General features: G+C 40.1%; 1 protein-coding gene across 4 annotated transcripts in view; it reads right to left on the bottom strand.

Moving 5' to 3' along the window:
* LOC106573225 (spondin-1) overlaps positions 1-25526 on the bottom strand; it is a 137595-nt gene that overhangs the window by 18503 nt on the left and 93566 nt on the right. For all 4 annotated transcript variants that reach the window (XM_014148063.2, XM_045696944.2, XM_014148064.2 and 1 more), the window contains exons 8-9: positions 4285-4349; positions 2800-3001 (exon numbers count right to left, since the gene is read on the bottom strand). In XM_014148063.2, the coding sequence (XP_014003538.1) occupies positions 2800-3001; positions 4285-4349 (267 nt within the window). The remainder of the gene's footprint in view (positions 1-2799; positions 3002-4284; positions 4350-25526) is intronic.

Genomic DNA, 25526 nt, shown 5'->3' with positions numbered 1-25526 from the left:
CTAACTCAGGGCAGGTGAGAAAACATTAAAAAAGGGAAAAACAAAAAGGGAATCGGTGGTAGCTAATAGGCCGGTGACGACGACCGCCGAGCGCCACCCGAGCAGGAGGGGGCGCCACCGTCGGTAGGAATCGTGACAACATGTTAAGTTTGCTGAAAATAAACGAGGTTGACAGTGAGAGGACGTTTCATTTTTTGCTGAGTTTTATATATATATATATATATATAATATATATATACTGCTCAAAAAAATAAAGGGAACACTTAAACAACACATCCTAGATCTGAATGAAAGAAATAATCTTATTAAATACTTTTTTCTTTACATAGTTGAATGTGCTGACAACAAAATCACACAAAAATAATCAATGGAAATCCAATTTATCAACCCATGGGTTATTTTAGTGTTCCCTTTATTTTTTTGAGCAGTGTATATATATATATATATATATATATATATACACACATAGTACCAGTCAAAAGTTTGGACACACCTACTAAAATGCAAATTAATTACTTCAAAATCATACAATGTGATTTTCTGGATTTTTGTTTTAGATTCCGTCTCTCACAGTTTAAGTGTACCTATGATAAAAATTACAGACCTCTACATGCTTTGTAAATAGGAAAACCTGCAAAATCGGCAGTGTATCAAATACTTGTTCTCCCCACTGTATATCCACACTAATAATACTGTAAAATTGTGAAAACTGATCATGCCCTTTTAGTGCAAGAACTGTTTGAAAAGACTGCCTGAAAGTTTTGGTTTGGAGTTTTGGTCTTACATGGTGACATCACCTAGCAGCAAATTAGTTAAGAACAATAAGAAAGAGAGTTTCAAACCTCTCTGCCAATAACAGCACATTTTCAGTTTCCCACTCCCCACTTGGACTACTCCCAGACAGTCAAACTCTTGCTTGAGAAATTGCCTTTTCCTAAGAAGCTATTTTTTTTATTTTTTTTTACCATTTTAAGGTACTTCATTGTTACCCAGAAATGATTTGATATTGAGATTTAAAAAAACCCCGGCTTTATTGGACTTTTAAGTGTAACACAGGGCAGTATGTGCACAGGGCTGGCAGTAACTGTAACATGGGGTATAGTGTCTTAAATAAGACCTCTCAGTCTTAAAAAGCCTGAAATATCTCTTTTGTATACTTGTTGAGCAAACCTAAGATGTAAATGCGAAATCAATAGTAAACTTTGCAATGAAATCACAACATTTGGTACAGAGGTAGATAGATGTACAGTATGTACCCTGAAAATAGATTGATATGGATCCACCCCAGATTTGGCCTCTGGGGGGCGTGGCAGCCCCGGTAACTCAAAAATATCTCAAAAATGTAAATACATATTTAGGTTCCAGTCAATGTCTCTACACCAAGTCGAGAGTCTCATCTTTTAGATGAAATTTAAACTAGAGCTAAAAGTCTGATGTCACCGGCACCCATATCGCCTAAATCGACCTTATCTGTGGCCATTTTAGGTCATACCGGTATGTCAGATTAGCTCAATCGTCAAATTATCAGCCTCTGAGTACGACAGAAACACAACACTTTGAATAACAGACAAATGTTCATAACAAGTGGCTATGGATGAGATGTATCAAAATATATTTTCAAAACATTTAAAAGACGGTGTATTTTGAATATGTGGAATTTAAAGAACTTGTGTTACAAAAGGTTAATAAAATCAAAAAGGGTTACTGTTTGACAGAAAGTGTATTTTTCCATCACATCCAAAAATGACCCCTGTTGTTGCTTTTAGGGGTTGAAAACTGTATTTTGGTGCTTTTAGGCTGAAGATGAATGCACTAACTGTGAGTCGCTCTGGATAAGAGTGTCTGCTAAATGACTCAAATGTAATGTAATATGTAGTATGGGCACAGGGAAGGGAGCTAGTGAAACAGTATGGGCACAGGGCTGAGAGCGAGCACCTCGTCATGTTCAGCTGCCATCTGTTAGGGGCTTCTGTGTTTGATCTTAATATGCATAATTGATCGGCTGTGTAATATTCCTTTTATGAGTGATTTATGACGTTGTTTCCTGCTAGGTGCTTTGTGAATCACCTTTCATGCTGCCGTTCCAAAACAGTTGAAGAGAAAACTACAAAAGCTATTGAGTCCCTTTCTACTTTAACTCCAGGGAATCTAGTTTTAGTTCACTTTTGGCTGATCTATTAATTGGTGATGCAGCCAACATATGGAGTATATGAATGCATGATTCATCCGCTTTCTTCGCATAGAAAGTATAAAGGCTATTTACAGAGTGTGTATGATTATGCTATGTGTGTGGGTATGCATTGAAGTCTGGATATACTGTATCTTCAGTGTCTTTTCTGGCCTATAGATGGCAGTGTCTTTCCTTTTCTTTTCCCAGTATCTTTCAAGCCAGCAGAAAATTAACTATAAATTCCAGCGCAGGATTTGTTGGGTACATATTTACAGTGTAGCGACACAAGACTAGTCAGTGAGGCAGCCACTTGGGTAAATATGTCCGCCTCAATAAAACGACAACACAGTGCATGTGCTGTTTCATGTTTACAGTGTGTTTTCGCTGAATCTGTTTATGCGTTTTTCAGCCGAGGCTGGATGATTTGTATATTCATAAGTCAAAAATAAAAAAGCAACGCTCCTGCACTATTAATGAAAGTAGATCAACTGCTTTCGTTACAGATTTATGGCAAAATACAGAGGCCTGGTTATGGAAGTTAGAATGGCAGAAGTATTTTTACTTGATAACTGAAACCAGAGCCATTTACTACATATTGACCCCCATGTCTGGGGGCCCCAGGGCCTCACCTCGTAGGTGACCCCGTTGTCGGTGCCTGCGTCCCAAGGGATGAGGTCTTGGTCCAGCCTCTGGACCCAGCCACACTCCTTGGTGCAGAGGTCCTCTGCAGACAGCCCCACGTTCCAGTCAGGGCTGGGCCCCAGCATGCTCAGAAAGGACATGAGGTGACGTGTACGGTCCACTGAGAACTCAGCCGAGGGAGCTGCCCGCCTGAATAGACAAACAGATACAGACATGCATCGTATGCTCCTCAATGTGCAGACTGATCTGATTGATCAACACACAATGACATAATGTTAAAGACTGGTGAAGACAGCTTGGGTTTCATTTTAATGCATCACATACCACACCAATTATCTGCTTTAAGTGTTTAAATGAGCTACATACTGTCCAAACAAAAACGTATAACACGTTTCGTTCATAACAGCTCAACATATTAATAAATAATTACTTGTTTCTATTTAGAACTTAGAGAGAATAATGTTGTATCACTAGAACACAAAAAATATGTGTTCATGAGATAGATGTTACGTTGGAAATGTTAATGCTGGTGAATGTGCGTGGAGGCAAATAGACAGTTCTGTCCCAAATGGCCCCCTATTCCCTATATAGTGCACTTCTTTTAACCAGAGCCCTATAGGCCCTGGTGAAAAGTAGTGCACTATATAGGGATAGGGTGCTTTTTTGGGACTCTATTTATGTGTTAATTGCCACAACACAAATACTAAGAGGAGAATAACATCCAGTAACATCTGAATAGTTACTGACGTGTGAAGCGATACTTATATCATATTTCTCCTTGTCATGTTAATTAGGTGATAAACAACAAAACTCTGTACATTTCTGTAAAATAACACGATGTGGGAGTGTAATACTGCTCAACTAGATACAACTGATCTAATTCAAGCAGTTCCTGTGAGATGATTAAAGAAGTATGGAAACAACAACCTACACTTCGCTGTGCCTTATTTAGACTTATTCCACATGCACATCAGTCTTTTTAAACAATCTCCTTCCCTTTGAGACATCTATGTTGTTCTGATCCCCCTTTACATAAAACAAATGTATCTGACTTCTCCAAACAGCCTCATCTAAAGAGAGAAAATTGCCTGGCTTAATTGGTTGGCTGATGTTAAAATAGGTAAATGTAACGTCTTAGCATATTGGAACTGGAGGGAGTCTATAACCCTAATCACAGAAACACCCAGAGGAAACACATCTCTCATCAAAACAGGAGTCTTTCTTTTGCAAACAAAATACCTCATGAAAAATGAAAACACCCGCAGGCCAGGCAGGTAGCTATTGAATTAACGCTGGGTGATTATCTCCTCCTTAGCCTGTTTTCTATGAGAAATTCTGTTTTCATCTAAATTCTCAATGAATGATTATCAAATGATAATCTCTACAAGTAATTTCATCGTTTTTAGACAGACAACTAACATTTGAAATCCTGTGAAAAGTGAGGGTACTCTTGTACATCACAGTGTACTCACACATTCAGGGGCTGCCATGCTGGCCACTGCGCCTTGGTTTTTATCACCGTCAGAACTTCATCACCCTGTGGATGACAAACACACAGAGAGAAAGATGCATTAGTTTGGTCAAATTAGAGAAAACTGCATGGAGAACACAGAAAGATACCCAACCGGGTTAATTCCTCTCTTATGAAATCTAAAACACTTTCCAAAGTTGAGAGCTGTGAAAGTGGGCATCTTGGGACCAGATGTGTCTGTTATTTTATAACGGCTGTTTTTTTCCACAAGAGGATCCCTCTCGTGAATCATACACAGTAGCTCAGCTGAGCTGGCCAGTCTGGGGGAGCAGGTAGGCTAACGTAGCTGCATTGTCACCTGCTGCTGAAAAGGCCCAGTAGCAAACACACCCGTTTGATGTATAACTAAGCAGGGGTTGATGCTGCTCTGTGAGACAGTGCGGTGTCTGAAATCAAAGGAAAAACAGGGTGGTAGAGATCTGTGGTGTTACATGTAGCCTATTATTATCATCTTTTTGGGACGCGCCCCGCGTGCATGCATAAAAAATACATTATTTATGGTTGACTGATGGTTCCGCAAAACCCGGAAAGCCTCCTTCTCTTTGTGGATTTCTATAGAAAACAAGTCATTTTGAGAAAAGAGATACTGACGTGGCTACAGGGTCTCTTTGTAGCTTTTTGTTGTTGAGACTATCAACAGTAGCCAGCATATTGCTTTTACGTTCACTATTGAAGGTTTACTTTTGTAAATCACTTTCCCGAAAATAAACAAGCTCAAAGAGCAGATTGATGGGAACACCACAGGCTATCGTTTGTCACACACCCTACACAGATTTGTAAGCTTCAATCTTGTTTTAAAAAGTAAATGAGCCAATCCAGTTCAACAGTGATTGAACTGAACGGTAGTCGAGCGAGGGCTTCGGAGCTAGCGGACGTGTGGCATCGCAGCGGCTGGCGGATCGATACTGAGTTTCCTGAAGTCCCACACAGAGATGGAATTCATGTCGGAGGACCGGGCGAGGAAGATGACTGATGGCGAGAAGAAGCGAGACAGAAAAAAGGGTGCGAGGTGCAAACCCAAACCGGCTGTGAAATACAAGCACAAATATCATACTCCTATGACATACTAACCTCTCACCATTACAATAACAGGGGAGGTTATTTTTAGCATTATTTGGGGGGGGTATGATATTTGTGAGTCTGTAACTTTCTTACTCATCATTACTCACAATTCATTCAAAGTTATCTGTAATCATGGGAGCATCCATATTAATGTAGAATTTTTTTAAACATATTCTATTATTATTTAGAATAAAACTGACTCCAAAATAACACAATACATTATTTACCATTAATTTCTATTAGGCACAAAGTAATCTGAAACACAACCAAAACAAGCAGCAAATGCATCCAACAAGTCTGTAGAGTTATAAGCTTGATGTAATCATTATGTGCTAGGAATAAGGGACCAAATACTAAACTTTTCACTCCTTTAAAGTGAATTTGTGCCAATACTTTTGGTCCCCTAAAATGGGGGGACCACGAACAAAAAGTACTGTAATTTCTAAACGGTCCATGCGATATCAATGAAAATACTCTCAAATAAAGCTGACAGTCTGCACTTTAACCTCATCGTCATTGTATCATTTCAAATCCAAATTGCTGTTATACAGAGCCAAAACAACAAAAAGGGGTCACTAAATTGCTGTTATACAGAGCCAAAACAACAAAAAAGGTGTCACTGTCCCAATACTTTGAGCTGACTGTATTTGGCAACCATTAAATAAATATTTGTTTTGTTTTCAGATTATCCTTCCGGCCTCCCACTGGCTTTTCACCCCCCCCCCCCCCCCCCCCCTTTAATAACACACTCTCTCCTTCAACATATACACATTACCACTTCAATTACATACAAGACTGTAGGGAAGACTAGATCACAGCCGGGTCTATTTATCAAATCTGTTTGGATTTAACTACGGTTGTTTTCATGAACAACATTTCCGTTGAGAGTTGGCTGGGCCACTCAAGGACATTCAGAGACTTGTCCCGATGCCACTCCTGCGTTGTCTTGACTGTGTGCTTAGGGTCGTTGTCCTGTTGGACTGAGGTCAAGTCTGATGTCCTGAGTGCTCTGGAGCAGGTTTTCATCAAGGATCTCTCTGTATTTTGCTCTGTTCAACTTTGCCTTGATCCTGACTAGTTTCCCAGTCCCTGCCTCTGAAAAACATCCCCGCACCATGATGCTGCCACCACCATGCTTCACCATAGGGACGGTGCCAGGTTTCCTCCAGACGTGACGCTTGGCATTCAGGCCAAAGAGTTCAATCTTGGTTTCATCAGACCAGAGAATCTTGTTTCTCACAGTCTGAGAGTCTTTAGGTGCCTTTTGGCAAACTCCAAGCGGGCTGGCACGTGCCTGTTATTGAGGAGTGGCTTCCGTCTGGCCACTGTACCATAAAGGCCTGATTGGTGGAGTGCTGCAGAGATGGTTGTCCTTCTGGAAGGTTCTCCCATCTCCACAGAGAAACTCTGGAGCTTTGTCAGAGTGACCATCGGGTTCTTGGTCACCTCCATGACCAAGGCCCTTCTCCCCCGATTGCTTACGTTGGCCGGGCAGCCACCTCTAGGAAGAGTCTTGGTGGTTCCAAACCTCTTCCATTTAAGAATGATGGAGACCACTGTGTTCTTGCGGACCTTCAATGCTGCAGAAACGTTTCGGTACCCTTCCCCAGATCTGTGCTTCAACACAATCCTGTCTCAGAGCTCTACGGACAATTCCTTTGACCTCATGGCTTGGTTTTTTGCTCTGACAACTGTGGGGCCTTTATATAGACAGGTATGTGCCTTTACAAATCATGTCCAATCAATTGAATTTACCACAGGTGGACTCCAATCAAGCTGTAGTAACATCTCAAGGATGATCAATGGAAACAGGATGCACCTGAGCTCAATTTTGAGTCTCATGGCAAAGAGTCTAAATACTTACACTACCAGTCAAAAGTTTTAGAACACCTACTCATTCAAGAGTTTTTCTTTATTTTGACTATTTTCTACATTGTAGAATAATAGTGAAGACATCAAAACTATGAAATAACACACATTGAATCATGTAGTAACCAACAAATCAAAATATATTTTATATTTGAGACTCTTAAAATAGCCACCCTTTGCCTTGATGACAGCTTTGCACACTCTTGGCATTCTCTCCACCAGCTTCACCTGGAATGCTTTTCCAACAGTCTTGAAGGAGTTCCCACATATGCTGAGCACTTGTTGGCTGCTTTTCCTTCACTCTGCGGTCCGACTCATCTCAAACCATCTCAATTTGGTTGAGGTCGGAGGAATGTGGAGGCCAGGTCATCTGATGCAGCACTCCATCACTCTCCTTCTTGGTAAAATAGTCCTTACACAGCCTTTACTTTTTACTCATTATTGCTGAATGTGAGCTCAATGACACAAAGCGTGTCGCCATTTTTAGAGAAAGATAAACAGTAGCTATTTTTTTTTACATACTTTGTTTTTGTAGTAAGTAGCCTACCTAAAGTTTCTCTGATAAATAGCACTCTGACAAAGAATATATCTTAGACTTTGTCTTCACTTTTATCTTTGCTCTTACCTCCCCAGAATCAAGGCACTCTTATCTTTTTCCCTAAAAGGTTGATCTTTTAATTATTTGTCATGTTGACCCTAGGCTGACCTCCTGTGAAGCCCTGTCTGTTTGTCTATATCCACCTACAGAGAAGTCTGGGCTGTAATTGATTTGAATTCAGTGAGGTGCCAGTCAGGCCAGTCACTCCCGCAAGCGGAGAGGAATTGAGAGGCAGGGCCATGAGCCCCCATAACCACACTGCTCTCCCCCATCACATCATGCTCAGAGGCAGGCAGGCAGAGCAGCTCCCCTGACTCAGCTGTCTTGCCAGCATGTGGCACTCCGAGGACCCAACGTACCCAGCATACTTCTGCCTCCGCCATTGCCGCTCCCATCTGATGCCCGAGCACAATCAAAACCTAGTGACTTTGCCAAGGGATCTATTGCACGGCAGCGGGAGAAATATTGTCAAATCGTAATAATGTTAAATGAGCTGGGAGCCTCTGGGAGAGTGTGTAATAAAGAATAAACGCTGTCATATTGGAGTTTAAAAGCAATTCTGGGTGACTGTCTGGAGAATGAGACTGGGCTTTGGGAGATGATGGTGTGGTCTTCTGTTGTGCTGCAACCGTGCAGTTCGGAGGGTGTATTATACAATCATTACAGGAAACAATTACCCACATAACCTTGTGGCAGACCTTTTTAATCTCTTAGTTCAAACAGTGTGGAATGAAGTACACTATATACTGTGCATGGTGCAGACAACAAAGCACAAAAACGACAATCTGCATGATATCAGCAGCCTGGTGGTCAAAAATAGCATAACTGGTGTAATTTGACACCAACAAACCCAACCGTTTAAAAATGAATTAAGGATATGTCAATCTACTAAACCAGGCAACTGAAATAAACTTTCTAAACAATGTTTTGGTTCGTTTCTAGCTTGTTAGCTAGCCAGCTAATGTTAAGTTAGCTCGATAGTCAGTTCAAATAATGACCATATCATAGCTGACAACGTCTTAACTTCAGCTAATTCTTTACAATTATCACAGGAAAATGAATTCACAACAAGATCATTATTTACAAGTTAATGGCGATCTAATTACAGAAAATAGCGGTTGTGAGTGTGACGAAATAAAATGCAGGGCATTCTACCGGAGAATTTTAGAACTTGGACACTGCCTCGTTGACCTAACGTTATATCCTAATTTGACTTTGGTGCAGGTCATGTTCTTCACATTAGTCTCTGGTAAACACACACTATATCAAATAAAACCAATGTTTAGTTGTCAAATGCACAGGATACAGAAAGTGTAAACGATACAGTGAAATGATTACTTGCATAGTGGAGTCGTTTGTTTAGACATGTAGCTAGCTAGCTAAACAATGAACCATAATCCCAACTCATACCGAAACTGCAGGTAACTCAATTTATCCAACTAGGTTCAATGTTAGCTAGCTAGTTAACATTAGGCTTTAACTAGAATTGCAAAATCGATTTCTGAGATACGAATAGTATTACTACACAGATCATACACGTAATGTTAGCTAGCTAGCTAACAGTATGCTTTAACTTGCAATGAAAACGACTTTGACAAAATGAGAAATATATAATATCTGAAAATGTAGCTAGCTAGACCCTCTTACCTGTATACATGGATTAACGCTTCTCCCTCCCTGTCACGGACGCTATGCTTGCCCTTAGTTTGAAGATGTAATCTGGAGACAGGTGTTCTCTTTTTGACTCCCTCCGTATAATATTTGCAATCAAACGAGATAATTTTCTCCATATCCTTAGCTATCGAACTCTGCTTCTACCGGGCATTCCACTGATTCCACTGAGGGGCGGCAGGTAGCCTAGTGGGTAGAGCGTTGGGCCAGTAACCGAGAGGTTGCAAGATCGAATCCCTGAGCTGACAAGGCAGTTAACCTACTGTTCCAAGGGTGTCATTGTAAATAAGAATTTGTTCTGAACTGACTTGCCTAGTTAAACAAAGGTTAAAATTTTTTAAACTTTGTTGAAGTTCGAGATATCTTTAAAAAAAAGCCACGTTAGAAAGGATTACCTAGACATACTGAGCAGCTTGTGGAATAGACAGAAGCATGCTACATGGCAGACCAATCAGAACTCATCTCTAGGCATGTCCAGCACATCCATTATCCCAGCCAATTATGGCTAGCGGGAAGGTTACTATCTTTTTTCGTGGCTAAACCAATTAGGCTCGTAATTGTATTGTTTTATTCGTATTTACAGATGGCACACAAGTTTATTCCAGAAGGCATTTCTGCCAGAAAATGCATTTTGATTGTTTTTAAATTACGATGAAATTCCTCTACTGTGAAGTAGTGAAGTGCGAAATATGCCTAGTTACCTGAAACGAGTCACAAATGTGGAATAGGTCAAGGGGTATGAATACTTTCTGAAGCACTGTATAAGAGTTGCATGCATGCATGCATTTGCATGAATATAGCCTTTATATGAGAACTACTCCTACCTTCTAATAGTTCAATCCTTTACATCCTGATGTTCAAATAAACTGCCCTTACAATGATTATTTCAATGCAAATCATGGTAGATACTTGTTTTGAATTTTTATAACTTTAATCCTTAAATTATACTTTGGCAAAAGGTCATTGTTCTTAATTGGTCAAACTTCCTGGCGATCCCGTGTCCTGCCTATTTCATTATAGACAGATTACCAGTGTACTATACCTCCCCCTAATCCTATGTATGGGTTGATAGAGGCTGCTTGATTTCACACAAATTAATAAGATATGTATGTAACATTACAGTATATGAGCTGGTTGAAAAGCATTACATATCACTGACTTTCCAAGTTAGGTTAAAAAGTATCTCCTGTTACTTGGCATATTCCAAAAAAATAAGAACTGATACTACATGGAAAATAGATTTCTTTGATATCAACAATGACATTCATCTGTGTCTCTCATCTACAGTGCTTGGCATCATTTACACATTACTACTGTGCGGTAAGTCAAATGAGGGAGTGCAAATTGGAAAATGGAGGAGTGCATGGGAGTACTAAACCAGGTTAAATGACATTGACTAAATAAGGCACAGCAAGTCAGGAAATATATATTTACATTAAACATTTTAGTCAGTTAGCAGACACTCTGAGCAATTAGCGTTAAGTGTCTTGCTCAAGGGCACAGAGAGACTCTTCACCTAGTCGGCTCGGGGATTCGAACCAGCAATATTTTGGTTACTGGCCCAACACTCTTAACCGCTATGCTACCTGCCACGCTTTATAAACACAATCAATATGACATATATGATTCCAGACTCCTTGAGCCAGTAGCGTAGCCCAAATCTGTTGGTGGGAACTGCTAACTTCCTGCAATTCTACACATTTTGCTATAGGGTAGAGGGGAACATTTGCAGTTTTATAGCTAATCTCATGCTATTGATCACACAATGCCATGTCATATTCGTGGCTTGTTGGGGATGTGACTTTCATTTAGTTATTTTTGGCCACCCATCCCATGAGAGTGAATTGTCATTCCAGTTCATCTGAATGTCATTCCAGTGCACTGCTTGCTATGAATTCTATCTGATGGTGTTTGCATGTTTAGGTAAAAATACATATAATTATTGGGTGGGCCTTGCTCCCCAGTGTGTGGGTCTGGATATTGTGTGATGTATTTTCAATTCACTGTGGAATTATAATGACATCTCTTATAGGATGTACGCGATTTTACGTAATCCCTGGGATGCAAGATATTCAGACTATGTGCCTGTGCTTGCATGCGTGTGGGTTGTCTTTAATGTATTTTTGTATTTCAAAAATAGGAAAATGGGACTATTACATAACATTGGTTTAGGTTGTTATGTTTTTTTCATTTGAGTCTGAGTGCAAGGTTAGTTCTTAAGCATAAACATAATTTTGACTGTAATCTGTCTTCTGTCTGACCTAGACTGCTAACTGTGACCAGCTTTTCTCCATTTAATTTCACATTTGTTAATAAGTACATCTCAATGCCTCTCACCGGTCTCTATGGAAAAATCATATGTGGAAAAGATGTCATGATCAAACTGTCTGCTGTCATTTAGTGATTTGCCTCGTCAATTGGGCTGGTCTCTAATCGTTTCGGAGGCTAGCATTTATACACATGCAGCTCTGTCCTGTATTTTATTAATCAATGTCTAACAAAATGAGACAGGAGTCATATGACCAACAAGACTTGTCTTTCTTTCTCTGCCTCAGGCCTGGAAAAATACTGTGTGATTAAATATTTCCTTTTAATAACATCACTGCGGCAACAGCAAAAGCATCTAGCGTAAGTTTACTCTGGCTCATCAGATAAGGGTAATTTGTCATGTTTGGGTGCTGGAGGATGTTTTCTGCGGTGCCAAGTGATAAATCATCCATAATTCAGAATTTATGTTAGATATTACTTGACAAGAGATTACATTAGTCAAACATAAATCACAGACTATTTAATCATGTCAGGGTATAGGCTCTGTTTTATCAACCAGGGGAATACATTTGTAACAGCAGATCTGCAGGTAAAAGGACATCATGGTATAATGTTGTCTGAGGCTACTCAAGCCATAGTAGATACTGTATACCAGTGACGCCTGAGGCTAACCAAAGCTACGCACATTATAAATAATATCAGTGCCTGCCTAATGAAAAAAGAACTCAATCAATCATGAGATTTACAGTGTGCATGTTACGTCAAAACTCCAGCGCATTCTAACATTACAAACATTCTCTATTGGTTCCAAACTACATTCCAAACTACATAATATCCTTTAGCAAAGCTAGTCGTGGATACTGAGCGTGGTTGATTTGACTAAAGGAAAAACCACATTTCTGTGACACTCTAAATTAGTTGGACTTAAACTATACAGTGGGGCAAAAAAGTATTTAGTCAGCCACCAATTGTGCACGTTCTCCCACTTAAAAAGATGAGAGAGGCCTGTAATTTTCATCATAGGTACACGTCAACTATGACAGACAAAATGAGAAGAAAAAAAATCCATAAAATCACATTGTAGGATTTTTTATGAATTTATTTGAAAATTATGGTGGAAAATAAGTATTTGGTCACCTACAAACAAGCAAGATTTCTGGCTCTCACAGACCTGTAACTTCTTCTTTAAGAGGCTCCTCTGTCCTCCACTCGTTACCTGTATTAATGGCACCTGTTTGAACTTGTTATCAGTATAAAAGACACCTGTCCACAACCTCAAACAGTCACACTCCAAACTCCACTATGGCCAAGACCAAAGAGCTGTCAAAGGACACCAGAAACAAAATTGTAGACCTGCACCAGGCTGGGAAGACTGAATCTGCAATAGGTAAGCAGCTTGGTTTGAAGAAATCAACTGTGGGAGCAATTATTAGGAAATGGAAGACATACAAGACCACTGATAATCTCCCTCGATCTGGGGCTCCACGCAAGATCTCACCCTGTGGGGTCAAAATGATCACAAGAACGGTGAGCAAAAATCCCAGAACCACACGGGGGGACCTAGTGAATGACCTGCAGAGAGCTGGGACCAAAGTAACAAAGCCTACCATCAGTAACACACTACGCCGCCAGGGACTCAAATCCTGCAGTGCCAGACGTGTCCCCCTGCTTAAGCCAGTACATGTCCAGGCCCGTCTGAAGTTTGCTAGAGAGCATTTGGATGATCCAGAAGAGGATTGGGAGAATGTCATATGGTCAAATGAAACCAAAATAGAACTTTTTGGTAAAAACTCAACTCGTTGTGTTTGGAGGACAAAGAATGCTGAGTTGCATCCAAAGAACACCATACCTACTGTGAAGCATGGGGGTGGAAACATCATGCTTTGGGGCTGTTTTTCTGCAAAGGGACCAGGACGACTGATCCGTGTTAAGGAAAGAATGAATGGGGCCATGTATCATGAGATTTTGAGTGAAAACCTCCTTCCATCAGCAAGGGCATTGAAGATGAAACGTGGCTGGGTCTTTCAGCATGACAATGATCCCAAACACACCGTCCGGGCAACGAAGGAGTGGCTTCGTAAGAAGCATTTCAAGGTCCTGGAGTGGCCTAGCCAGTCTCCAGATCTCAACCCCATAGAAAATCTTTGCAGGGAGTTGAAAGTCCGTGTTGCCCAGCGACAGCCCCAAAACATCACTGCTCTAGAGGAGATCTGCATGGAGGAATGGGCCAAAATACCAGCAACAGTGTGTGAAAACCTTGTGAAGACTTACAGAAAACGTTTGACCTGTGTCATTGCCAACAAAGGGTATATAACAAAGTATTGAGATAAACTTTTGTTTTCATTAAAAATCCTACAATGTGATTTTCTGGATTTTTTTTCTCATTTTGTCTGTCATAGTTGAAGTGTACCTATGATGAAAATTACAGGCCTCTCTCATCTTTTTAAGTGGGAGAACTTGCACAATTGGTGGCTGACTAAATACTTTTTTGCCCCACTGTATATACAAAAGTATGTGGCCACCCCTTCAAATGAGTGGATTTGGCTATTTCAGCCACACCTGTTGCTGACAGGTCTATAAAATCGCTCACACAGCCTCGCAACCTCCATAGACAAACATTGGCAGTAGAATTGCCTTACTGAAGAGTTCAGTGACTTTCAATATGGCACCGTCATAGGATGCCACCTATTCAACAAGTCAGTTCGTCAAATTTGTGCCCTGCTACAGCTGCCCCGATCAACTGTAAGTGCTGTTAATGTGAAATGGAAACATCTAGGAGCAACAACAACTCAGCCGCGAAGTGGTAGGCCATACAAACTCACAGAACGTGACTGCCAGGGGCTGAAGCGCGTAAAAATTATCTGTTCTCGGTTGCAACACTCACTACCGAGTTCCAAACTGCCTCTGGAAGCAACGTCAGCATAAGAACTGTTCGTCGGGAGTTTTATGAAATGGGTTTCCATGGCCAAGCAGCCGAACCCAATCCTAAGATCACAATGCGCAATGACAAGCGCCGGCTGGAGTGGTGTAAAGCTCGCCACCAATGGACTGTAGAGCAGTGGAAATGCGTTCTCGGGATTGATCAGTTACGCTTCACCATCTGGCAGTCCGACGGACAAATCTGGGTTTACCAGGTGCCAGGAAAACACTACCTGCCCCAAAGCATAGTTCCAACTGTAAAGTTTGGTGGAGGAGGAATAATGTTCTAGGCTGTTTTTTATGGTTCGGGCTAGGCCCCTTAGTTCCAGTGAAGGGAAATCTTAACGCTACAGCATACAATGACATACTAGACAATTCTGTGCTTCCAACTTTGTGGCAACAGTGTGGGGAAGGCTCTTTCCTGTTTCAGCATGACAATGCCCACGTGCACAAAGCGAGGTCCATACAGAAAATGGTTTGTCGAGGTCAGAGCCCTGACCTCAACCCCATCAAACACTTTTGGGATGAATTGGAATGCCAACTGCCAGCCAGCCAGGCCTAATTGCCCAACATCAGTTCCCGACCACACTAATGCTCTTGTGGCTGAATGGAAGCAAGTCCCCACAGCAATGTTCCAACATCTAGTGGAAAGCCTTCCCAGAAGAGTGGGATTTATTTTAGCAGCAAAGGGTGGACCAACTCCATAATAATTTCCATGATTTTGGAATGAGATATTAGACGAGCAGGTGTCCACATACTTTTGCCCATGTAGTGTATGTCTAATTAGCACGAAGTGGCTATACAGATGGTTAAAGCCCTCTTGCAAAAACATACTTTATTGTAAACCTACAGACATACGAGCTACCAGATCTGGTCTCAGAGATGGCTAACTCCAGAGATCCCTTCGGTCTCTACTGAGTTAGGTAGATCTGTGTTTAGGTTTTTTGCACCTTACTTGTGGAATGATCTCCAGTAATCTCTAACATTTGATGTTTTGGTGCCGCTAGGGCAGTTCAGACAGCTGGTTGATAACCTTTTTACTGAGGAATGTGTTTGTTTTCCATTATTGTGTTTTATAAGTTACTGTTCTTGAACTGCTTGTAAATATTGTATGTTTTATTGCTTTGGAATTGTAAATATTGTGAATTTGTATGATTGTGTGCAGGGCTCCCTTGTAAAAGAGGATTTCATAAGATTTCCCTGTTTAAATAAAGTTTTTGATTGACACTTAAAGACAAACTTTGTGTCTTTCTGTCTGTCCTTCCTGCTTCGTTACATGGTATTTCTCTAGACAATGTTTAGACCGACGCATGAATTGTTCTGTTGTCAGTGTTCTGTTGTCATCAGACCAGCATTAATTAGTTTAGGCTATGACTCAATTTAATTAACCCAGCCAAAATGAAATAATACTGCAGACACGGTATCATAGTGCTTTGACGTGAGACATGACTGAAAACACATTTGCACATAATGATGAGAAGAAAGACACTTAAGATGTTTGGTTTCTTAAAACTTTGACATTTTTTCAACATACCTCAAATAATTTAACATGAAGATGAATAGAAGTACAGAAATGGTGTCCCCACATTTGCCTTTAAAGTTGTAAACATTTCAAAGTCAGTTTTCAAAGCATTTTTTCGACCCTGCCATGGACATTTCAAACTTTCATTCGAGTGTAATTTGTCAATTCTAATTTCCAACTAGCATGGTCCATCCATATGCTATTGGTCACACCGAGTGGCGCAGCGGTCTAAGGCACTGCATCTCAGTGCAAGCGGTGTCACCACAGTCCATGGTTCGAATCCAGGCTGAATCACATCCGGCTGTGATTGGGAGTCTGATAGGGCATAATTGGCCCAGCATCGCCCGGGTTGGTTGGGGTAGGCCGTCATTGTAAATAACTTGTTCTTAATTAACTGTCTTACCTAGTTAAATACAGATTCAATTTAACAGTGAGGAGGCTGACAATGAAGATAGTTCTTGTTGCCCAGAGTTACACGTTTATTAGCAAACGTGACAAATAGCCGGCTACTGTACAATGTGTAAAAACAAAAATATCAAACAGGCCGTTATTCAAAGACAATCTGAATCAAAATAAGTAGAGCTCAAGCAAAGAAAAAAACATGCTTCAAATATAACTGTAACCGGCAGCATGCCAACCTGTTCCCCGTCCTGTCTGACAAACAAGGAAATTACAGGGTTTAAATACCACTAACCATAATGCATCAGCCAATAGGAATAACCATATCACATCATGATAAATTAACAATGCATGACCGAGGTGAGCAGGACGATAATGCATGGCGTTACATCGGGATGCCACAAAGTCGGGAGAAGAAGAATATTGGGACAGGGACACAGAAAGGTGTATTTCTGAGGAGGAATGGAAGGGAAAAAAGAAGAAGAAGAGGTCGAGGAGAATGAGGAAAGCAGAGTTTGGATTTGAATTTGAGGAAGATGGCGATAAAAATTCAGATGGTGTGTCGAAGAAGAGTGGTGTCAAGTGCAAACAGAGTGTGCCGTGTGCCAGACCGAGTTCTGGAGGTGAAATGGAAGTGAATGAGGGCGAGTTAAATGAGGTGGAAGGTGCGATGAAGAGCTTGGAACACGACCCTGGCACCAATGAACACGATAAAGAATGATAAAGACTCTGATTAAGAATCTGGTAGTAGGAGTGACATTTTTTAAGAAAATGGATCCTTGCCTTTTGGCGGTTCCATTTGTGGTTTCAGGGTGGGTGGGAAAGGAGTTGGGTGCAGTTGAATTAGTGAAGGGAACCTGTAGAGGACTTGTGATATTTGTTTGTTTTTCTTCTGACCAGAGGGAGCGGGCACTCCGTGTCACACAACTTGGGTCAAGATCTGTTTCTTGCTTTGCTCTTAGGAACAGGGCAACATTGAAAGGAGTGATTTATGGGATAACTTAAAGGGTGGATTTGGAGCAATTGAAGTTAAAGATTCCTGGTGTTTTTGATTCCCGCCGTTTTGATGAGACGCAAACCCAGTGGTGAGCGTGGTGAAACAGAGCAGTCACTGTCAGTCCTTTTGAGTTTTGAGTCTTGACCCGCCAAGGTCATGTTAGGATGTATGAGTTATCCTCTTAGAACATTTGTGCCGAATCCACTGCAGTGTTGCAATGTTTATGGTCATGTCGCAGCACTTTGTAGGAGGGAGATTCCAAAATGTGGGAAGTGTGCAGGAGGGCATGAGCTAGCTGCTAGAGGATTGTGTTTCAGGGGATAAAATGTAGGGGTGCCCATTTCAAACCAAGGAGGATTTGAAACTTTAAAGCCAATTATCGCAATCATCTTTTTGTAGATAGAACCTTATAGTCCCAAGTTCTCAATGTGTTAGTCAACTGTTTATAATTATATACATACAGCTTCTCTGCTGTCATTATACTTTGACTTAGAAGACTAAATAAACCCTTGATCAACAGAATAAACTTCTCTTTGTCATCTCTGCTTCTTTCACGGAGCAAAGACGTTTAGGCACCGGAGAGAAAATGCAATAACTTTCTTTCTGTTCAAAATGACCCAACATGTTTCTGATAATATTTCAATTCGGCTTCGATGCATTTTATGTGGTTGAATATCAGCTTTTATGAAGCTGATAAACATAACACTTCAACTGCAAGAAATGCTTAATTCCGCAGGAGTTAATATTAAGGCTATGTGAGAGACTGTAGACCTAAAGTCAGTGTCCAGATTTCAGTTTCCATTTAACCCATCTGAACAGTAGGCTACAGTTCCCTTGACGTGCCATAGGCCTGGTTGATGTCCCCGTCTTGTAACACTGCTATCATCCTCTTTGACCACTTCACCAAATCTTTCCCAAACATTACTTTTCTGACCCTCCCTTCTCATTATTTTTAACTCTTCACTTCGCAGCTTTTCTCTTATTGAATTAAACTCAGACATTGTCCTTTTTGACTCAGTGGCTCTACATTTACTTTTTCTGCCCGTTCCCAAAAGTATTTGGCGATTGGCGTGTAGGCTATTTGGTGTGCGTACAGTTGGGCCCTACAGCTTATAGCCCTATGCACTTATATGTTTTTTCTTTATTCAACCTACCTGCCCTTCATCCACAAAATATTTCATGACCCTAAACCTGCCTGCCCCATAGAGTCAACCCACGAATCACTAGCGGTAACTGCTTCGACTGCTTTGCCAGCAGCATACCACCCTGCATCCCACTGCTGGCTTGTTTCTAAAGCTAAGCTGGGTTGGTCCTGGTTGGTCTCTGGAAGGGAGACCAGATGCTTCTGGAAGTGGTGTTGGAGGTCCAGTAGGAGGCCCCCTTTCCTCTGGTTTAAAAAAATAATCCAATGCCCCAGGGCATTGATTGGGGATATTGCCCTGGGTAGGGTGCCGTCTTTCAGATGGGATGTTAAACGGGTGTCCTGACTCTCTCTGGTCACTAAAGATCCCATGGCACTTATCGTAAAAGTAGGGGTGTTAACCCCAGTGTCCTGGCTAAATTCCCAATCTGGTCCTCATACAGTCACCTAATCATCCCCAGCTTACAATTGGCTCATTCATCCCCTGTAATTATTCCCCAGGTTGTTGCTGTAAATGAGAATGTGTTCTCAGTCAACTTATCTGGTAAAATAATAAATACTATTTAAAAAAAAGACCTTCAGCTGAGTTGACTTTACTCAGTCCGGCCAGGTAGGCAGGCTTCCAAATGAGTTTCTGGCCCCCTGCCCAACCAAGAAATCATCTGAAATCAATCATTCTTACAAAAACAAGTAGTGATGAAGTCAATCTCACCTTCACTTTGAGCCATGAGAGATTGACATGCATATAATTAATGTTAGCTCCCTGTGTACATTTAAGGGCCAGCCGTGCTGCCCGGTTCTGAGCCAATTGTAATTTTCCTAAGTACCTCTTTGTGGCACCTGACTAGGGCCTGTGGGACCTGCCTTGTTGATAGTGTTGTTATTAAGACATACTTCGCCCCATCTTAGCTACTGTTGTATCAATATGTTTTGACCATGACAGTTTACAATTTAGTCAACTAAACTTGCTCCACGTTATTCATTACAAGATTTAGTTGGGGTTTAGTGAATGATTTGTCCCAAATACAATGCTTTTGGTTTTGGAAATATTTAGGACTAACTTATTTCTTGCCACCCATTCTGAAACGGACTGCAAGCTCTTTGTTAAGTGTTGCAGTAATTTCAGTCGGTGTAGTAGCTGACATGTATAGTGTTGAGTCATCCACATACATAGACACACTGGCTTTACTCAAAGCTGGTGGCATGTCGTTAGTAAAGATTGAAAAAAGTAAGGGACCTAGACAGCTGCCCTGGGGAATTCCTGATTTCCTGGATTATGTTGGAGAGGCTTCCATTAAAGAACACCCTCTGTGTTCTGTTAGACAGGTAACTCTTTATCCACAATAAGCATGGGATGTAAATCCATAATACATATGTTTTTCCAGCAGCAGACTATGATCGATAATACCAAAAGCCGCACTGAAATCTAACAAAACAGCCCTCAATCTTTTTATCATCAATTTCTCTCAGTCAATCATCAGTCATTTGTGTAAGTGCTGTGCTTGCTGAATGTCCTTCCCTATAAGCGTTCTGAAAGTCTGTTGTCAATTTGTTTACTGTAAAATAGCATTATATCTGGTCAAACATAATTATTTCCAAATGTTTAGTAAGGTTTGGAAACAGGTTGATTGGTCGGCTAGTTGAGTCAGTAAAGGGAGCTTTACTTTCTTAGGTAGCGGAATGACTTTAGCTTCCCTTAAGGCCTGAGGGTACACACTTTCAGGCAGGCATAAATTGAAGATATGGCAAACAGGAGTGGCAATATCGTCTGCTATTATCCTCAGTAATTTTCCATCCAAGTTGTCAGACCCCAGTGGCTTGTCATTGTTGATAGACAACAATCATTTTTTCACCTCTTCCACACTCACTTTACGGAATTCATAATACAATGCTTGTCTTTCATAATTTGGTCAGTTATACTTGGATGTGTAGTGTTGGCATTTGTTGTTGGCATGTCATGGTTAAATCTGCTAATCTTGCCAATGAAAAAATCATTAAAGTAGTTGGAATTATCTGTGGGTTTTGTGATGAATGCGCCCTCTGATTCAATGAATGATGGAGCTGAGTTTGCCTTTTTGACGAAGAGTTCATTTAAGGTGCTCCAAAGCTTTTTAGTATCATTCTTTATATAATGTATCTTTGTTTCATAGTATAGTTTCTTCTTATTTTTATTCAGTTTAGTCACATGATTTCTCAATTTGCATTACGTTTGCCAAATCAGTTGTGTTGCCAGACTTATTTGTCTCATCTCTCTCAACCATACACTTTTTCAATTCCTCCTCAATCTAAGGGGATTTAACTGTTTTTACAGACATTAAATGGGTGCATGCTTATTTGTAACTGGAATAAGCAATTTCATAAACGTGTAAAGTGCAGCATCTGATTGATCCTCATTACACACCAGCAAATATTATTTACATCATTAACATAAGAATCACGACAAAACTTATTGTATGACCTCTTATACACTATATTAGGCCCAGCCTTTGGAACTAGATCGCAATTGGATATCACAAAATTGGGGAGAAAAAGGGGGTGAAATGACCACAACAATTTATTTATATTTTTTTTATAACGTCACCATAGTTAAATCACTGAGTTCCTCTCCGGGAACTGAATTAGGAAGAACGCATGTATCATTGTCATGACTGGGTGTATTGATACACCATCCAAAGTGTAATTAATAACTTCACCATGCTCAAAGGGATATTCAATGTCTTGCTTTTTTTTTTACTAGCAATAGGTGCCCTTCTTTGCGAAGCATTGCAAAACCACCCTGGTCTTTGCGATTAAATCTGTGTTTGAAATTCACTCCTCCACTGAGGGACCTTACAGATAACTGTATGTGAGGGGTACAGAGATGAGGTAGTCATTAAACACTATTATTGCAAACAGAGCGAGTCCATGGAACTAATTTTTACTCCTGAACTTATTTAGGCTTTGAATATTTATTGACTCAAGACATTTCAGCTTTACATTTTTTATTAATTTGTACAAATTTCTAAAAACATAATTCTACTTTGACATTATGGGGCATTGTGTGTAGGCCAGTGACAAGAAAATCTAAATTAAATCAATTTTAAATTCAGGTTGTAACACAACAAAATGTGGAAAAAGTCAAGGGGTGTGAATATTTTCTGAAGGCACTGTATATGCATGCAGGTATAAGCCAAGCTTGGATCTGTCTTTTATAGAAATGTAGGGAGTTACGCACTAAATATTCTATCTTGTCTTGTTCGTAGGCCCATCTGATAGACACTTTTCTTTTGTAGTTTTTTGTACCACTTTTTTTGTAGAACTCTATTATATAGTCACATGCTTTTATCTATATAAACATGTAAAATACACATAGCCTAACTGTAGAGATATGCTTTTAAAAAACACTATTTTCCCCAGCGTCAAACTGCTGATAAAAGTATTACCATACCATCCACGTACATTCAGGTCTGAGGCGCTGTAGATACCCCCACCGAAGCTCTATGGAGATGACTAAATGTAAATGTGTGATTCAGGCTGTTAGGATAGCAATAACCACATAAGCCACGCAATTGTAATTATCTTGTCTCTTCTAGTAACTCTGAACTACATTAATGGAAAGTGACGGTAGAGATAACTGAGTCAAACAATTATAATGAAGAGGGACGAGAACCAAAGTCATCTACTTGTCACACAGAAAATATAATTCACAAATCATCCCTAACAAAGGAAACAGGGTCATATCCAAGGCCTTTGAATGTCTCATCATCAATAAACCAGCCTGCCAAATGTTTAATGAAACAAAGGAATCAACAGCCAGGCCTACTATGATTGTGGGTTTGAAGAGATTATTCGCCGCTCTTTCTCCATGTTTTTCAATGCACGGCTAACTGATACAATCCGTTTCCACTAGCATTGCTAAATGGTACACTACAAAGGCTTGAGCAGAACGTTCCTTGTGGCTAAGACACACATAGTTTGTTAATTGCTAACATGCTACAGTAAAAAATGCACTCTGGATTTTGATGATGTGGCGGTGGCAGCATGGAAGGCACAGCTTGTCCCATGAACTAATCACAAAAATTGAGTATTAGCTGATAACTACGAAACAAACATTCTGGATAATATAGAGAATCTGGAACTATTTATTGATCAGCATTTTGATATGCTCGAAAAAGAAACGGATACATTGAAACAAACAAACAAGTCTAAAATTCCTAATTTAACATTGGAGGGGGACATTTTTATAACTATGTATCCAGAAGATTGAGCATTGCTTTCAAGCATGAGCGAGCAGTTAAAAAAACTGGATCTATTGCCTGGGCTACTTGGGGAGGTTGAGGCCTTAAAAACAGGAATGGATTACACTAATAAAATTATGGAAGAAATACGAGCGGAAAATAAGATATTAAAACTACCGTGGACTTCTGTAAAGACACTACTACAGAGAGGCTACGGTATGATAATAAAACAATGAAAGCCGAATTACTTGCTCTAAAGTGCAGAAGTTTGAAAAATAATATTGCTATAATGGGGATAAAGGATGATGAAAATGAAAACTATCAGTCAACGGAGGAAAAAGTCAAGGTGTTCATGAAACGTAATCTCATGATGATGGACAAACAAGTGGAAACAATTGATTTTCAAAGAGCTCACCGTTTCGGTGGCAGAGCAGAGGGAAGGCGCCGTCTGATCGTAGCTATGCTAACCCACTCAGAATGAAAATTGCCTTGTTACAACAGGGTAGGGAATTGAAGAACACCCCATTCTCTATTAATGAGCAATTTCCTCATGAAATAGTGGACAGATGGCGTGCCCTGTACCCCACTTTCAAAAGGCTCTGATCAGAGAAGCAGAATGCTCGTCTGGTGGTGGATAAATTGTAAGTAAACAACCAAATGTTCAAGGACTCGAAGATTACAACGTGGCTGTGAGTGATAGCTACCTCCTGTTGAAGTAGTCCCCAACACATATTTGCACCGCATTACACAGTACAAATACGGATTCATTTGTTTTTTACAAAAAAAATTATTTGTTGCATGAACGATTTTTTTATATATATTTGTATATATTTTTTATATTCATGCAGTATGGAACCGAGGACTATGTGTCACGTCCTGACCCTAGTAAGATGTCATTTTTTATAGTAGAGTAGGTGAGGGCGTGACAGGGGGTGTTTTGGGTTTTTCTATGTTATATATTTCTATGTTTAAGTTCTAGTTTTTCTATTTCTATGTTTGGATTGATCTCTAATTGGAGGCAGCTGATCCTCGTTGCCTCTGATTAGAGATCATATTTAAGTAGGGGTTTTTCTTCCTGGGTTTTGTGGGTAGTTGTTTTCTGTTTAATGTATGTCACCTGACGGAACTGTTATCGGTCGTTTTGTTGTTTTGTTAAAGTGTATTGATTAAAAGTAAATATGAGCACTATACACGCTGCGCCTTGGTCCCCTTTATACGACCCACGTTACACTATGTGAACTTAAAATAAGGTTGGACTTATGGTAATGCAGAATGTGTATGATGAACTTATCCTTTTTCTATTTAGGCATTATGGAACTTTGGACTATATGGACATAATATCTGGTTTTGATTTAGGGGAAGGCGAAGATAGGTAAGGCTGACTTTTTTCTTTATGATTTTTTCTTTATTTAAGTTGAAGATTGTACATTAGAAATACCATGGTAGTTTTTTTAAGTTTAATATGATATGGCCATATTGTAGAGGTCGGGGTATATTATGAATTAAAAGCTGTTATATGGTGCAGCCCTTGTTCGCCGATGTGAATCGGAACGATTAGCTTTTAAGATAAAACTTAATGAATATGAATAGATTTATTATAGGGCTAGGATAAACTATTATATAATTAAAAACCTGCCTAGGTTCTCTATTGGAAAAGGCCTATATGATCCTAAAATAATTGGTGTTATTACCCTTTTACATTTAAAAAGTTTACTCGCTCTGGATTGTCAGTACTGCATGTGTCCTTGGCTGTCGTGCCGTGGCTGTGTCGGAGTCGATTGTGAGTTGAACTTGGGTATGCCTTCCCATAGAGGGGTGCCCGGGTTTGGTTTGCGGTCAGCTCTGGCACAGCCACGGCACGATACAACAGGATATAATGTGATGCCTAAGACACATTTTTTACTTGCAGTCATTAGCAGCAGTTAGAATCTATGTTCCTTTGTCCTTCTTCCTTTTATTTTTTTCCGGAATACAACAGGATATAATGAGTACTACATGAAATATTTCTTGAATGTAATGAACATTAAAAAATGGCTGGTCTTGCAATATATTTAGGTTGTTTTCTCTTCATTCTCTTCTCTTAAAAAAAAAATGGAACAATTGAATCCAATGAACTAAGCAGGCTGGACTGACATGCTTATAGCCTTGCTAGGACTTTCTAATATGAGTATGCATTTATAAGATTGTGCTGTTATTTTTTTTATTGTTTTCCATGTTATTTGGTTGGTTCTCTTAAGCATCCTCATAGATATTTATGTTATCATGGGACTGCCCATATTTCCCTCTGGTCAACGCCAATTGTCGGCCAAGGGTTTGCCTTAGGATGCAAAGGTGCGTCATGAGTCAGGGAGATGGTCTGATGGTCTTAGTGACAATAGACCTAGATATGGGGGGAGGTTTTAGTGCGTGGAATATTAGGACAATTGGAGGTTTACAAAGTTGCAGCTACAGTATGCTTAACCATGCAAATTATTATGGTACAGCTATATGGACACTTAATCATCATGGTGCTTTTTAATA

This window comes from Salmo salar, chromosome 16 (genome assembly GCF_965601325.2).
Source record: "Salmo salar chromosome 16, fSalSal1, whole genome shotgun sequence".
In the NCBI taxonomy this organism is placed as follows: Eukaryota; Metazoa; Chordata; class Actinopteri; order Salmoniformes; family Salmonidae; genus Salmo; species Salmo salar.
The sequence above is the reverse complement of the archived record's forward strand: the minus strand, read 5'-3'. Positions and strand labels throughout refer to the sequence as shown.